The following is a 16,313-nucleotide window of genomic DNA, read 5'->3' on the forward strand; positions in this document are numbered from 1 at the left end:
GGCAAATGCTAGAGACAGACAGAAAAGTTACTAGTTCTCTATGTGCTTCTTATATTTTAGAGCCATTTTGGCACAAATACTTCATAAAGTATCGGATACACACTGTAAAAGGACTCGGGGGATCTAGGCTATTCGAAAGCCGCAGACCATCGACCTGACACCAAGCGACCAACCGACTTGCAGCTGCCCAATGTCCAGTGGATGTAATATAAGTGGTTCTTGAACTTCCTGTAACTCGACCTCGTACTCATTGCACCTACCTCTGGTTATTGGGTGGATCATATGTGCGCATGTGTTCAAAGGACGCAATTCTGGACTCTGGGACGGCTCTCTTAAATTTTGCCATGAATCGCTACCATACTTCAACGCCAGTCAATTTTGACACTTGGTAGTACCGTGGCCAACTCCCAAAGCTGGCTCATGGGGTGACCAACTGTCTAGATGCCCCTTGCTATTTCGTGACAGTCCGAGGCTAATTCAACATCACTTGAACATCAAAGCCCGGTGAGGATGTCGAGAACCACGCATCCATTGAGGCTTCAAGTCATGCGATTGGTGTCACTCCAGGCCGTTTCATGGATCGGTTGCCTTTCCTGGCAAAAATATATCTCTCCCGCAGCAATGCCAAGGCCCTGTTCCCGGCCCGCATCAGACGCACCAATAGTTGTGGTCGCAGCAGCTACATTTCGTCCAAGCTTGTTTGTTTCATTTCATCTTAAACCCACCGTCATATGTGCGGACGTGTACGACAGAGCGGCCTGCGCATGGTGGCAGCCTACTCATGACGACGGTCTGACTATGAGCATATAAGTACTTAAGTAGAGCAAGAAGATCAAGGTCGTGCGTATGTTCGCTATACCCAACCTCTCTTTGACTGAAGTTGATTAATCACAATACATCATCTCCGATTCGTTTCTTTTTAAATATTTGACAGAATGAGGACCGGATTCCTCCTCGTTATTGCGCTCATTGCTGAGGCATTTTCTCAGTCACCAGATCAATTCGCACCGGCTGGGCCCGGTGATATACGCGGTCCTTGCCCTATGTTAAATGCTTTAGCAAACCATGCTTTTCTGCCGCACAATGGACAGAATATTGATGAAAATACTACGGCCAAGGCCCTGGATACGGCATTGAATATCCCACCGGAATTTGGAAAGTTGCTACACAAGGCGGCAGTTCGAACTAACCCGAATGGTAACCTAACGAATTCGTTCAATCTCGACCATCTTGCTCGCCATAATATCCTCGAACACGACGCGAGCCTCAGCCGACAGGACGCTGCGTTTGGCGACAATGTTTCGTTCAACAGCACTGTCTTCAACGAGACTCGCTCAAATTGGCAGGATACAATCGACGTCCAACAAGCCGCCCAGGCACGTTTAACTCGAGTAAAAACTTCAAATACAACGAATCCGACATTTGGCTTTACAAAGATTGGGGAACAATTCAGTGTGGGCGAGTCGGCAGCCTACCTTATTGTTCTTGGGAACAAAACAACACGCACAGCGAACAGGACGGTGGTAGAGTATCTTTTTGGTAAGTGAAGTACCTCCTGTTACTCGTCCCCAAACAATCTTTTACCTGTGGTGATGCGGGCCTTTTGCCAATCTGATCTTCCCTAACGCAAGCGCAGAGAAAGAACGTCTTCCAACCGAGGTGGGATGGACACGCCCAGCTGAGCCACTAGGTGGTGGAGATCTGTTGACGACCATGGACGAGATCAGGAATGCCACTGCAGCGGCATCAGGCGCTACTCCACAGCAGGCCAAGCGAATGTTCATTGAGGACATTCATGGATTCGCGGCGCGTCAAGCAATGTAGAACAGCTCCTGTACAACAGATCATCAAAATGGGGCGGACTTCAAGAGTTCGAATCAATCAAATATGTTGTAGATACTCTAAATAATGGCTTCAAATATCCGTCAATATTACTGAGTTGGCCAGCTTTCGAGCAGCAACCTGCACAAAGTATTTGACGACGAGGGAGGACAAGCATACAGCTTTACTACTGCCTGCACTGTTGTCACATTCGAAGATATTGATCATCGAGTTCTCAAGTCATCTCGTAGCCCGGTGCAGTAACTGGTCGGCCGGACCTCCGACGCCGAGGCTCGCGAGGGGATCGGTACGTAGTTGTCGATGAGGCGTTTTCCGTTCTACTCGAGAAATTTGAGAGGGCAGTCATGTGATTCGAGGCGGTGTCCTCGCTAAGGCATAAATGCAAAATCTCCGCATACATCATGTGAAGAGCTCATCAGAGAGGATTTATGCTCGTTTGCCTTAAAAGGCATGGCTGCCCACGTCCGGCTAATTCGCCCATTCTGCTATCAGTGATCAGCTATTGCACGCCAATGGGGTCATGTTCGCCTGAACTTGTCTGTCGCCCATCGACTCCCTGAAATCCTGGTCACCTTTACCAAGGGGCACAAAGCCGGTGTATGTAAGCCATGCTCATAAGCACCTCGAATCATGACTCGATTGAGGTCACTTCCTGCTTGTAATAAGCCCCTTTTGCCTGATTGAACACAGGCGATTGAATGCCAGAGGTCATCATATATCGTCCTCCATAGTAGGAGGGGTCAAGTTGGCCGACTTATCCTCAACTTGCGTTTGCCCAGCCAACAGATGAGTGAACACACTTAATTGCCCAGTATGGCGTTTGACTCGAGCACGATGAAAGCGGATTGCTGGCACGAGGTTTGAGCGACTTGGCCAAGGCAATGCTGGGAGATGCGATGGAGGCTCAAGGAGCGGCACTGCACGTATCAGCATCTCCCAGAGCACCCGCCACTTCCGGCCACTTGTCGCGAGTATCATCAAGATCCGAAACACCCCGAAGCCGGCCGAGAACTAGTGCAAGACATGCGTCGCGAAGCACTGCATAGTCTAGTCTACTAACTTCCGCATCGCAGAACAAAGAGCGTCTATGCCCTTTCACGGGTCAGGCAGTTCAACTGAGCAATAAGGGACCAATCACGTCGAACGACAAGACACATGCTCAAGCTCTGAAGAATATATGCAGGTGTCGAGTCGGGAGCGACGGTACAGCAGCTGCACGCTCCAAAAGAACAAGGCAGTCATGCTACCCAATCGAGGCAATCCATGCAGGAGAGACCAGCCAATAGCACAACACGGGAGGAGCACAAGGGTCTTGCGGCTCTTCTTCTTGGGTGGCCAGTGCCCAGTCAGCCCTACTTAAGTATCTACCAGCGAGTCTGATCAGTTGACACTGAGACAAAATGGAAAAGAGCGGGAGAGTAGTTTGTGGATCACCAAGCAATCTGGTCGTCCAGATACCGTGTAGACCGCGTCCATTATAGACATGAATTGGAGATGTTTGCCAGTGTCAGCTCGTGCACATGATGCACTGGTAGACTACCTGTTTACACCATCCGTCCGCCTGGACGCGAGTGGAATAGAGGCGACCATCCTTCGAGAATTATCCGGACGGTTGGTGGTAGCTTTAACCAGCCTTGCACCTGTAGACCCATTGTCTATTTGTAGAGATAGACGGAGGAACGACCAGAAGCGTCCAGCAGCGCTTTCAAGGAAACTCTTTCCCACGGTGTAGACGACACACTTGCTGGCTCGCATAGTGGGTAGGCCAGGTGAGCCAGGCCAGTCACGTGCCGGTCTATGCAGTAGAAAGGTGTAGATCTGTCGCCGATCTTGGGACTTGGGGATCAGGCGCTTCATATGTCAATCGGAGCGGCACCTGCGGCCCAGAGCCTACGGTTCCAGCCCCACGTGGGACCGACTGTTTGGCGAGATTTCTCGTGGGTTCGAGCTGGTGGGGTTGCGCCCAGCCCGGCCACGAATCGCTTCTGCGGCGGTGGGGCGCGCCCGTGCCTTTCCTTTTGGCGGGAGATGCAAGGATGGCGAAAGACGTTTCGATGGACTTCACTTGTCGTTTCGCAAGTCTTAAATAGCCATTGTCCTGCCCGCCTTCTTGACGCCGATAGAGACAGCCCCCGGAACCAGGTCTCGACTTGTTTATCTAGAACAACTCCAGCTGATATGCGCTCACCCGACTGCTTTCATCCAAGACATTTCATGGTCCCCTAGACAACGACCGGCCTACGAGATTGGGCAGCCCCCTAATATCCGAGATTGATATTACTGCTCATCCCCATCCCAAGCTCGATAGTTTCGAAGGCCCGAGTTTCCAGGACAACATCCCGCTGTTTTGGAAAATGTCTCTCCTCACAGCTACAACAACCCAGACCGCCTCGGACATGAGCTGCCAACAGAAATCTGAGCTTTTTGGCAAATACGCCCTTGAGATTAATCCCGCCTTGCAGCTGTCCGACACAGCTATCCGCTCTGCACTTCTCACCTTCGCAGATCAGTTCCTTCGCCTCAACCATGCCCTGTTAACACATCTCGTGTTCGGAGGCAGTGTTGCTGTGCTGCAGACCTACCTGATCGCCAAGGATCTGACAACAAAATCGGCTGCACTCCTGAGCGAGACTGCGTGGTCGGCGTGGAACTCGAGCCAAGGGAGGCGTTTGCGAAAGAAGCTGGAGTTCGAGTTCTTCGTGTTGATCCTTGGCTGTGGCAACAGCCTTTGCTTGGCTGTCTTTTGGCCGGGTTGGTTTATCATCGGGTTGATTTACCTGATGTGGATGATGGTCAGGTTCTTGGCTGGCTGAAATCCACAGGCGATGCCCTGAGATCCAAACTACATTCCAACATTATGTTGGTTTTTGGAAAGAGGGGGGGGGTTGCATTGGCTCAACCCCAACCACACAACACGCACCGCACCGCGCACGATACGAAGCAATCCCATACCACCGGGGGCGGTCACTTCGTGAAGAAGAATGTGTTGCCACCAGTATCCCTCCGAATCTCACTCGTATAGTCCTTCTCGGGGTCGAATTCCTGCCACACGCTCGCGGGGTATATGTGCTTGTTGCGCTCATACCATCGCCGATCGACGACCTTGGTGAACGCAGGATCCTCGTCCGCGCCCTCGAGAGTGTTGATGTCCACCAGATTGGTATTGATACCACCCTTTCCGGCAGGCGTGGAAAGGGGATTCGGCGGTGGTTCGGGTGATCCTGACGCGCGAGGGATCTTGGTTGGGGCTTCGGCGCTGTAGTCGAATAGGCGGACGTTGCCCGGGCCAACAGTCTTGTTCATTATGAAGAAATAGAATTCGTAGTGCTGGGGGTTTCATTTGTCGTTAGCTAGACTATACACAAATCTATTTTGTTAATTTCATGACTTGGGCTCGCAAGACTTACGTGTGGGATGATCATCGTGCCGCGAACCAGCATCAAATCATCAACGCCGACGCGCGCCCACTCCCTCCTGACGTTGGCATTCTTCTCGCCACCAACACCCAGCTCGGCGCCGACCTTGCGGGATTTGTCCAGGAACACCCAGACGAATTCCCCTTTCTTGACACGTACTGTACCACCGGGAATGTTGGTGCCGTCGTAGAACACAAAAGGCATCGCGATTTCGGTGGCTTTGACGGCTTCTTGGAGGGCAAGAAACTCCTTCCTGAGCGTGTCCCGCTCAGCCGCTTCGCGTCGTAGTGCCGACTTTGTCATGGCGCGAGGAACGAAGCCGACAGAGGCATTGGCCAAGATCTTCCCGCTTGGTTTCTTGCCATCCTTGGTGGCAACGTCGCCGTTGGTGCTCGGCTCTGGCTGGTCATCACCCGTGGTGCTTGAGTCGGTGGCCGTGATTCCTTTGGCCTTTGGTTTCAAGACAGGCCCCGCGTCGTTGTCTTCCTCATCATCACCGAACGACACGAGCGCCTTCTTGGGTTTCTTCTGCTTCTTGACGGGCCGTTCGCTACCCCCATCGCTCAGGTTACTCGGAGTCGCGCTCTGTGATCGGTCGATCAAAGGGGTAGTCGTACCTGAGCGCAGCGCTTCCCTGGCCTCGCGCTCTTGCTGCTCCAGCACTTCTGCTCTGCGTTTGCGGAAGTCGGACAGGTTCACTAGTCCGACAGTATTGGTCGAGATGCGCTCTTGCGTAGACATGTTGTTCGGCGCCTTGAAGCGCGATTGCGCCTGTGACGGTGTGGGAGAGTTCGACATTTTTGAACACACTGCTAAGGATTGGATAAGGTCAAGGCAATTGTCGCGAAGTGGTGCGTGTATGCTTGGGAAATCGATCGACTTGGCGACAAGCGCATGCTCCCAAGTTTCTGGGCTACCTGTGTAAATACGTAGTTGGCTATGCAGGGTTACAGACCCTGGTTAGTAGACATCTTTTGTTTTGGGTGGGGGGATGGGGACGGGGGTTGCAGGGGGGTCTGCAAGGGGCCACTGCGCCCACCAGAATCCAGGAGGTGCTTACCATTTGTGTCCCAATACCTTCTTCTCAACTCGTTGATTCGGATATTTTGACTGTTTTAGCTACTTGGAGTCGCGTCTTGACAAACCCACAGAAGCTCGTGAAGATAGACTCGTCATGGCCTTCTCGCCACCTGCATATTACAACAGCATCGGCCTTCCGGACGCTCATCGACAGAGAGAAACCCAACACGCACTGATCCTTTCCCCTGGTGTCATGAGCAGCCGCCGGTCCATCTTCCTCGCCGCGCTTCCTCTTCCTCCGCCATGCCCTGCTCCAGACATTCTCCCTCGCCCGCCCGATGCCGCTCAACTTCTCCCTGTCCCATTCCCACGACAAGAGTTGCAATGATCCCACGAGTCCAGACAGCTCATCGGCCTTTTTGGCCACCACTGAAATGTTGCCAATAGCCAAGACCTCCACCTCCACCACAGCCGGCAGTATCTTCCTCCAAGGCGTTGCCTTCATGCCCCTGCAAACAACCTGGCTCGGTCTCATTGGCCCAAAGCTCCACGCGACAGCCCATCGCCGTGTCTTCTTGCCCTGGACAAACTCAGTGACCGCATAGTTGTACACGCCGCGTTCCTTCAACTTCTGCACCATGACCTCGAGGCTTGAGACCATTCCAAACATGCAAGTGTACCATTGCACTCTCTGCTTGAGCTGCAGGGACTCATGTAGAATGCGGTCGACAAAGGCGACTTCCCCGCCTGGGCAGACCATCTCCACCGGTGTACCAGTGCAGGCGGAATGAGGCGGACGCGACTTGGCCGCAGCCGACTTGAGCATCTGCTCTTCGGACTCGTAGAAGGGAGGGTTGGTCATGACGAAGTCAATCCTATCCAGATCGAGCTCATCCAAAGGCACCATAAGGTCTGTGAGTTTGCGGGGCAGAACCTGTACGCGAGACTGTAGATCGTTCATACGCACATTCATCTCTGCGTGCTTCAAGTTCTCAGCATCGACATCTCGAGAAGACGTAGTGTCAGCAACGGACGAGCTCGTCATGACGAAGATGATATGCCATGCCTACTCACCAGTGGCGATGAAAGACCATGGTCTTTGGGCACAGCCGAGTAAGGGGTAGATGCAGGATGCGCCCGTCCCAATGTCGAGGCCGACGAGCTTCCCCCCAGGCTCATTGTACGAGCTTGAGTCGAGTAGGCCCTTGAGCCATAGTATGTAGTTGTGTCTATTTAGGACCTGTGTTGATGCCGACCAGGTTAGCCTGTGCGACTCAGCATGAGGGTCTGATGTAGCCACCGACGCCTCCGGCTGGGAGGGAGGAGAAAAGGGGAGGGGATCCTACAGGCGGACACAGCCTGTCGCCTGGCAGATTGATATTAATGTTGAAATGGATCTTCAGCAGGGATTTGGTAAGTTGCTTGACGGCAGCCGGGTCGGTGAAGTCCAGCTGGTGGCTCGGGCTGAGGCTGCACGGATGTTAGCATCGATGGCTGGTTGCAACAAGCACGGGTCCTCGTGATCCCACATGGCTCTGAAGTCGGCATCGTGCAACGCAAGGCGTTGGAAGTCGGGCTCCTTGGCGTAGAGACTCTGGAAGTAAGCGTCTCCCCTGCGCGAGGCTGTCATGGCCAAACCTGACAAGTCATTGAATCAATGTGAGAATGACAACAAATATCGATCGTACTTTGTACTGGATCGTAGGTAGACTAAGTGCCCAGAAAGATACTAGTCTAGTCTACAAGCTGCAGTGACAGCACCGTGCCAGAAACGGCACGGTTCGTATGGGTTGGCCCGTGCCACCATCTTTCGCTTACAGCACTGTCCGCTTAGAGCACCGTACTTAGCCCACCTAAGTACCTAGGCACTCTGCGTACCAAGACGGTGCGATCCAAGAGCTCCTATCATGCAGTAATACATCAACAAGCAAAAGCCAAAGCCCCGAGTCCAGACGACTGATGATTCGGGACTTGATCGACTTCCACGCGATTGTCCGGATGCCAATAGCCCATACCCATGCCCACTCAGGTGTCCCAGCCACTCCACCCAAGCCCTCAAGCAGCGGCCAATCGGCCGAGAAGGTCTCGAGGTGGATCCCCAATCGCAATCTCGCCACGATGGTGACCGTTCCCGAAGGAGCGCCTGGCGAGCTGCCCCTCCGGCTCTTGTTGCATCGCCTCCATCGCCTCCATCGCCTGTATCCACACTGTCGGCCCCGGTCCCTGTCCAAGAGGCCTTTTGGTCATCGTGTCCGCCCTCTCTATTGGTCCTCTGTCGCCGCATCTGTGCAGAGCACCGGCTCGACAAGATGAGCAGGCGAAATGGAGCATTACCGTCCTCCCTAGCCGCGGGTGTTGTAGAACCACGCGCGGAAAGGAGAGCTGAAATACTATGAGGACGCCTGCCTTCTCTCCCACATCATCGTGCATCTGCCTCACCCACCAAGCCTCGACATCCAAGTGTGCTTGCTCACCGTCATCATGGGCTCCTCGCAGTCAACGCCGGCGGCGTCCAATATGTATACGGCGTCAGCCGCATCAGATGTCGCTGCCGCCGCAGCAACCGCCCTCACGTTACATCCCACAAGCGACGTCAAAGGCCGTTCTTTTGACCGCTTTGTGCAGATCTTCTTCGAGAATCAAGACTTCACTATTGCCGAAGGTGACCCAAATTTCGCCTATCTTGCCACCTTAGGCATCAAGCTTGACAACTACTGGAGCATAACGCACCCATCCCAGCCAAACTATGTCGCGGCTCTGGGTGCCGATAGGAACGGCGTTTTGCTCGACACCTTTGTGCAAATTGACGACAGCGTTGAGACCGTCATCGATCTTTTAGAGGCCCGCGGCGTCAGCTGGAGTATCTACGGTGAGGGCCAGCCATACTCTGGGTTCGAGGGGGACTGGGTCAATCAAGAGACAGGTGCCAACAACTACGTGAGAAAACACAACGTGAGTTTCTCCATTCCCACACATCCCCGGCTCCCATGCCAGGTATGCTGAATCTCAGTGCAGCCCATGATGAGCTACAACTCGGCCACGGGAGATATCAACCGGCTAGCCAAGTCAAAGAACTTGACTATCTTCTACGAGGACCTTGCTAATGACAGCCTACCACAATGGATCTGGATTACACCGAACAGTAAGCAGCTTTCGGACTAAATTTGAACCTTTCCAGGCCGGAAAAACCCCGCCATGCCTATGGCCTGTCCCATTGCTTGCGTCCAATTCCTTTGTCAGGCCGTACCTTTCGAGACAGGCGGTAGGCATATAGTGGCCTACTACATCCCATATTAATACTGGATATCCCTCCGTTCTTTAATGGCTAATTCTCGATGCTGCAGTGACCTCGGATGGCCACGATAGTTCCATCACGGTTGCGGGAGCATGGGCGAAAAACTTTATCGAGCCGCTCCTATCAAATAAAAATTTCAATATCGATAAGACACTAATCATACTCACTTTCGACGAGTGCGAGAACTACTTGATAGAAAATCGAGTACTCGCTGTGTTGCTCGGAAGTGCAGTCTCGGATGACCTGGTCGGGACAACCGTCTCAACCCGTTTCGACCATTACAGCCTCTCCAAGACGGCTGAAGATAATTGGGACCTGGGCGATCTGGGAAAGAACGATGTCAGCGCAGTATCGCTTTCAGAGGCTCTGGGATAGACATTACCACATACCACATACAATTTCAAACTGCTGTGTTGGGTAGACTTTTATTACTATCACACTCTAATTTTATATCCTCCCCAATCTAGAGTGGCACTTCATTTGCTCTGCCGCAATGCTTTGACAGTTTCTGGGTATGTATTTCCCAAACACAGTCTGTCTCGCTCTGGCATCTGGGGGCGCATTGTAAAGCTTTTCCGAAGACGACATCTAAAGATCGTGCCCCCTCCCGTGCGGACAACCGAAGAATTGAATGGAAATCCTCAAAGAAGTTAAACATTATATACGCTATTGAAACAAAACCGGCCTATGAGACGAAAATGACAAAACCATCATTACGGAACCCCTAGTGGCTTGTTTGCTTACTTTTCCAAGTGGAAGGTTATCCACCCGGATGTTATCACAGGACATAATCTTTATCCTAAAGGAGGTTAACTTAAAAGAGATTCTCCTGTAGCTGGTGATACTATAAGGAACTACTTTATATCTTTTATAAAACCCCCTCCCTCCCCCCCTATTCTTTTATTCCACTTATTTATCACCTAGATCCTGTGGTATCGAAGTGGTTACTGGAACTTAAGCTTGTTAGATCGATTGTCGATTACCCACACTACCGCTGGCGAGACTAAAGTGCAATGATTCTGCATTATTAGCGTGCCTGTATGTCTCTAAACAAGTATATCAAGGCTGTTCAGAATCCTGCTTATTAAAGCGCTGTCTCCTAGGACCACATAAAAAATTCCCAATTATTATTTTCTACATTTGCAAGCGCCAACACGCAAGGCAAGAAGCCCCCATATCGCAGCGACTCTATTCACGGACAACTTCAACAATCACATTTCGATGGGTGCTATTCTTCTCCAGACAAAGCAAACCCTACACTTGCATTGAAATTATACACTGGCTGTTCCGGACCTTTGAAAGGGTCTGGTGCATCTTGAAGACTCCTAGTCTGTCACTTTTGAAAGTAGCTGGTATCCGTTGCTGCAGAGTGATGCTGTTGTGAGTTAGATACTGGCACGTTTGTACACAAGGGGATAGCAAGAGAGAGACGATAGAAAAAGAACAAAGAGAAGAGAATGCGGTCGTTGACTGCTTTTCAGCGAGATCAGTACTCAGGTAGTCTGGATGCCTCGTTTCCCAGTCTTTGAAGAGAATGGGATATATGATAGCAAAAGATAAAGATACAGATAAAGGCCCAATGCGAAAGCGAAATCAGCATTGGCTGGGCTTGTGTCTGTGCTGCTGCTACTGCTACTACTTGGGCCACCAAGGTATCCAGGTAGTCTAGGCCTTGCCACCCCACCCTGCCTTGGCGCCACATTTTGAGTTCGAGATGATTGGGAGTGAATGAAGTGTTTGGCTGGCTGGGTGGACACGAGCTGAGCTGAGGGGTGTGCTGCTGCATCTGTCTCGGGCCGCTGGCTGATGAGAGCAACTCCATCCGACTGGCTCAAGGGTCCAGGGGTGGTGTGTTCGCAGAGCAGAGGCCCAATGGCGTACAGTGCTAATACTGCTTGTATTTGTTCGTTCCCTTGCTACTGCTGTGTAGTCATTTCCGTGCCCTAGGTACTGTATGTAGGCAGAGCCCTGCGCCTGTGCACACATAGTAGAATGCAGAGTACAGAGGCATTTCATCTCGGGCCAAGGTTTGTGCAGCAATTGCCTCGTGAGAAACACCATCTTGAACTTGGCACTTAGCTACCTGCCTTAGCTGCCCAGGGCGTGACTGTGAATGTGAATGGCCCCCTCCCCTTTTCAGAGACCCCAAACTCCCCCTGACTGCCCCTGTCCAGACCAGAGATTCCAACACATCTGGATCGACCTTGACTAAAATTAGGACCAGAACCGCTGAAATTGAGTTCCTGCACCTCCCTCCCCATCCCGCAGGCCTCCCAGATATCTACTGGGAGATAGACTGGGGTGAAAGATGCTCCTACATTCGAAAATGGTCCAAGGGGAACCAATTATCATCTAGTCGGGCCCTTTCAGCTTTTTGCCCAAGGGTGCTGCTGTTAGCTCGTGCCTGTCCCTGCCACTACCCGTCCTGGGCCCAGCCCCAGCCCCAGCGCCAGGCCCCCCGGTCCCACGACCCGAACCCTACTGGGTACCCAATTTGGGTGCCACTTCTCTGCTTCTACAGCACCCAGGCGTGCTAGGCATTGCGTGCCTGCCCGGCCTGCCTGTGGACCTGGCCCGCCTAGCTGCGTAGGACTGCAGTGGCACCCAAACGGCTGGATTCAAGTGGCAACCCGCCTCTCAGTCAGTCAGTCTGGTCAGTCAGTCAGTCAGTCAGTCCGTCCGAGCCTCAGCCTGGCTCTTGCTCTAGAAGCAGGAGCCCCCCCAGTGGGACCATCCCCCCCAGTCTTGCTCCCCCCCAAACTGCGAAACGGCCGTCTTACCAATCCAGTGCTAAGTGCCAACCTTCGCACACCCGCACTGGGCACACCTCAGCATCAAGCATCCGCCCACCCATCCGCCCATCCCCCCGTTCAAGTCAACGACCAACAACCAACCCAATCCAGCCTGCCAACTTGCCACGGGAGCTTGGTCATCTACACCTTGACTAGCCATTGCCATTGCCATCACTCCTGTTCATTCTTGATTACCAGCCTGGCCCTACTCCTGTTCATCCTCAGTTTGCTCCAGCCTCCACCCCATATTCCCTCTCTTTGTGGCCCTGTGTCTCGTCTCTGTCTCTGTCTCTTACCTCCGGAGACGTGACCTTCCTCTCGGGTTGCAGTTGCAAGTGCTAGCACTATCAGCCGTCGCATCTCACTTCTCCCACCTCCTTGCAACTCCCACCACACTCGCCATGTCGTGGAAACTCACCAAGAGTAAGTATCGCCGCCCGTGTAGTTCTTCGAAGCCTCTCTCAGGAATTGCAGCCGAGCAACGAGTGGTCCCCCGCCCCCTTCCCCCCCCATTCTCCCCCAATCTGCACTGCCATCGTGGAGGACTGCGCGGCCCTGGGAGCTCTGTTTGCTAACCCCTCACCCCCGACTCCCAGAGTTGAAGGAGACGCACCTGAGCCCTCTGGGCGGCTTCGGGCGCTCCACCTCCACCTCGACCATCACCGACAAGGACGAGAAGCCACAGTCTAGCATTGCTGGCTCTGCATCCCCTACACCCTCAGACAACAACATTGGTACGAGTCCGGTCCCCCCAGAGCATCGCTGTGCCCCAGATGGTCGCAGTCCTGTGCCTTTGAACCCCAGCTGACCGGCCACTCTGTCCAGCATCTTCTGAAGCTCTCACCCAGGCTCCCGTCATAACACCGCCCAAGCCCGGTATCCTAGTCGTCACCATCCACGAAGGCAAAGACTTTGCCTTGCCCGACCAGCACAAGGGCATATTTAGCAGTCATTCCAGCTCACTCTCCCAGGGCGGAGGTGCCAGTGTTGCTGGGTCTGTACGGCCTGGGTCTTCGCAACGAACAGCTGGCTCCTATGTGAACGGGCACCGGCCAAACACTTCAGGAGGCTTTGGGAATGTGCCCACCAACCATGGCCGGGTGTCCGGAAAGTACATGCCCTACGCCCTGCTCGACTTCGACAAGGTCCAGGTCTTCGTCAACTCCGTCGAGGGCAATCCCGAGAACCCCCTATGGGCAGGCTCCAACACCCAGTACAAGTTTGATGTTTCCAGAGTAACTGAACTCACCGTTCATCTCTACATCCGGAACCCGACCGCCCCGCCCGGCGCCGGGCGCAGCCAAGACATTTTCCTGGGCGTTGTCCGCATCAACCCACGATTCGAGGAGAAGCACCAGTTTACAGAAGACCCCAAGGCGAGCAAGAAGGACCGCGAGAAGGCAGCCAACGAATTTGCTGAAAAGGAGAGGACGCTGGGCCACAGCGGTGTGCAGTGGGTGCCGGTGCAATACGGCCAGGGTCAGCTCAAGATAGGTGTCGAATACGTCGAGAACCGGGCAGGCAAGCTGAAGATCGAAGACTTTGAGCTGTTGAAGGTGGTGGGCAAGGGCAGTTTCGGCAAGGTCATGCAGGTGCGGAAGAAGGACACGAGCCGGATCTACGCCCTCAAGACGATCCGAAAGGCGCACATCATCTCGAGGTCCGAAGTCACCCACACTCTCGCCGAGCGGTCCGTACTCGCGCAGATCAACAACCCCTTCATTGTCCCCCTCAAATTCACCTTCCAGTCACCTGAGAAGCTCTACTTTGTCCTAGCCTTCGTCAACGGAGGAGAACTGTTCCATCACCTGCAGAAAGAGCAGCGTTTCGATGTCAACAGGTCGAGATTCTACACGGCCGAACTGCTCTGCGCTCTCGAGTGCCTGCACGGCTTCAATGTCATCTATCGAGACCTAAAACCCGAGAATATCCTGCTTGATTACCAAGGGCACATCGCGCTGTGCGACTTTGGTCTCTGCAAGCTGGACATGAAGGATGAGGACCGTACCAACACCTTCTGCGGCACTCCCGAGTATCTTGCCCCCGAGCTTCTGATGGGACAGGGCTACAACAAAACTGTGGACTGGTGGACTCTTGGTGTCTTACTTTACGAGATGTTGACAGGTCTCCCCCCGTTCTATGACGAGAACACCAACGAGATGTACAGGAAGATCCTGTCGGAGCCTCTGCATTTCCCGAGCCACGACGTTGTACCCCCTGCGGCCAAGGATCTGCTCACGAAGCTGCTGAACCGGAATCCAGCAGAGCGGCTGGGCGCGAACGGATCTGCCGAGATCAAGGCCCACCCCTTCTTCCACGCCATAGATTGGCGCAAGCTGCTACAGCGCAAATACGAGCCGACTTTCAAGCCCAATGTGGTATGTAACCGCCCCCCTCCTTCCCCACCCACCCCATGGTTCTGTGTGACCGCCTCGGAGCACATTCACTAACTATAACTGCCTTACAGGCCGACGCCTTGGATACGGCCAACTTCGATCCCGAATTTACGTCCGAGGCGCCGCAGGATTCGTACGTTGAGGGCCCTGTCCTGTCGCAGACGATGCAAAACCAATTCCAGGGCTTCTCATACAACCGGCCAATCGCCGGTTTGGCGGACGGAGGCGGCAGTGTCAAGGACCCCGGTTTTGCTGGTAGCTTGAATGAGAGGTAAACTCAAGCGAGTCTCTAGGTGCTTGGGAATCGGGCTTGTCTACGAACGAGGGCATCTACTGACCGCGGGGGAGGCCAATGTACAAGATGCTTTGGAGAGAGACACGTCGTCGGGCCTGAGATGGGCCTGAGATAGATCGAATCCGGGTCATATCAGGGCCACATTATGTTCTGGTGGAGCAGAACGAGCCAGGCTGCGAGTCTTGCTTACCTGGTTGCATCCACCGGCCCCAAAGCAATTCACATGTCGGAGTACGGTCTTGGTCATTTACACAGTTAAACCAACTGGCAATGGGGTTTGGGCGAGGTTCATTCTGCGAATTCCATGATCTGCACTCGTTGTATTGTTTGCCTCTGGGCCCAAGGAAAAGTGGGGTGGTAGATCTATCATAGCAGTTGTTAGAGTTGAGCCAAATGGGAAATGCACATTGGACATGGACAATATGGACCTGACGTAAGGCAGTGAGCGAGTGTTCCGGTGGTGAGATGGGGCCAGGACGGCAGAATTTGCGCTGGTTTCCAATTTTGACCCAAGACATGGTCCAAAACAGGGTCAGGATCAGGATCAGGATCAGGCCATGCGTGGTCGAAAACATGACTGCCGTCACGGGTTGACTGCCGCTATTCCCCGACCAGTATATGAGGACATTCAATTCTACCTGTGAGGACAAGCAGTCCCAGCCGTCCTTTCGCCCCGTCACCTGAGAAGGCGCCGAGATAAATGGGATGATGAATGGCAAAACGTTCTTGTGGCCGAGAGGGAGAGAGAGTTGTGTAGATAATTAGGACTATTGCAGGCTGCCCTTAATCAGCAGCCAGGGCCCCTCCAGCTGCAACGGGTGCTCCGTACGGCGTGCTGTATCGAATGAATGCAGTGTGACGCAGTCGCAGGCCGATGAAAGAGAATGTTGGGCTTGCCTCAGCGCACCATGCGAAGATTGGTGGGAGGCCATGTTACATAGGGTTGAGCTTCACCCTCAACTGCTTTTAACCATTGCATCTGTAGTTTTGTCCAGTCTACAGCCGTCTAATATGTGCCTCGTGCCTCTCCCAAGGCACTGTCAAATCGGATTGATGACCATCCAGGTGTTGTTGACGCGGTAGGTACTGGGTTCTAATGGCATTGAACGTCCTCTGGTGCGGTACCTGGGTATGGCACCCGTATTGTTTCGGCTCCTGGAAGCGAGCAAGCTGGCCCCTCTTTTTGGATGGGAGCTCCTCTCTGTACCTAAGTACCCCAAGTTCATGGCACACAGTAAGACCACTGCGGGGCAGCAG

General features: G+C 53.4%; 5 protein-coding genes across 5 annotated transcripts; 4 read left to right on the forward strand and 1 right to left on the reverse strand.

Annotated features, from left to right (window-relative positions):
* Window positions 1-935: 935 nt before the first annotated feature.
* Window positions 936-1,824, forward strand: J7T55_012857 (uncharacterized protein; the record flags this gene model as incomplete). The annotated part of the gene is made up of 2 exons (XM_053141488.1): window positions 936-1,539; window positions 1,637-1,824. The coding sequence occupies 2 exons, from the start codon at window positions 936-938 to the stop codon at window positions 1,822-1,824; spliced, it is 792 nt and encodes a 263-aa protein (XP_052995206.1).
* A 2,372-nt stretch (window positions 1,825-4,196) lies between these two features.
* Window positions 4,197-4,655, forward strand: J7T55_012858 (uncharacterized protein; the record flags this gene model as incomplete). The annotated part of the gene is made up of 1 exon (XM_053141491.1): window positions 4,197-4,655. The coding sequence occupies one exon, from the start codon at window positions 4,197-4,199 to the stop codon at window positions 4,653-4,655; it is 459 nt and encodes a 152-aa protein (XP_052995207.1).
* Window positions 4,656-4,806: 151 nt separating this feature from the next.
* On the reverse strand, window positions 4,807-7,908 carry J7T55_012859 (uncharacterized protein; the record flags this gene model as incomplete). Its single annotated transcript, XM_053141492.1, has 6 exons — window positions 4,807-5,169; window positions 5,250-6,067; window positions 6,408-7,283; window positions 7,353-7,518; window positions 7,625-7,748; window positions 7,808-7,908. 6 exons carry the CDS (start codon window positions 7,906-7,908, stop codon window positions 4,807-4,809), a joined length of 2,448 nt encoding a protein of 815 aa, XP_052995208.1.
* An 851-nt stretch (window positions 7,909-8,759) lies between these two features.
* J7T55_012860 (phosphate-repressible acid phosphatase precursor) lies at window positions 8,760-9,948 on the forward strand (the record flags this gene model as incomplete). The annotated part of the gene is made up of 3 exons (XM_053141493.1): window positions 8,760-9,230; window positions 9,294-9,420; window positions 9,623-9,948. 3 exons carry the CDS (start codon window positions 8,760-8,762, stop codon window positions 9,946-9,948), a joined length of 924 nt encoding a protein of 307 aa, XP_052995209.1.
* Window positions 9,949-12,766: 2,818 nt separating this feature from the next.
* Window positions 12,767-15,036, forward strand: J7T55_012861 (uncharacterized protein; the record flags this gene model as incomplete). Its single annotated transcript, XM_053141494.1, has 4 exons — window positions 12,767-12,788; window positions 12,962-13,099; window positions 13,191-14,743; window positions 14,833-15,036. 4 exons carry the CDS (start codon window positions 12,767-12,769, stop codon window positions 15,034-15,036), a joined length of 1,917 nt encoding a protein of 638 aa, XP_052995210.1.
* Between the last annotated feature and the right edge of the window lie 1,277 nt (window positions 15,037-16,313).

The sequence above is a fragment of the Diaporthe amygdali genome, assembly GCF_026229845.1.
Source record: "Diaporthe amygdali strain CAA958 chromosome Unknown NODE_9_length_1275696_cov_64_842800, whole genome shotgun sequence".
Lineage (NCBI taxonomy): Eukaryota > Fungi > Ascomycota > Sordariomycetes > Diaporthales > Diaporthaceae > Diaporthe > Diaporthe amygdali.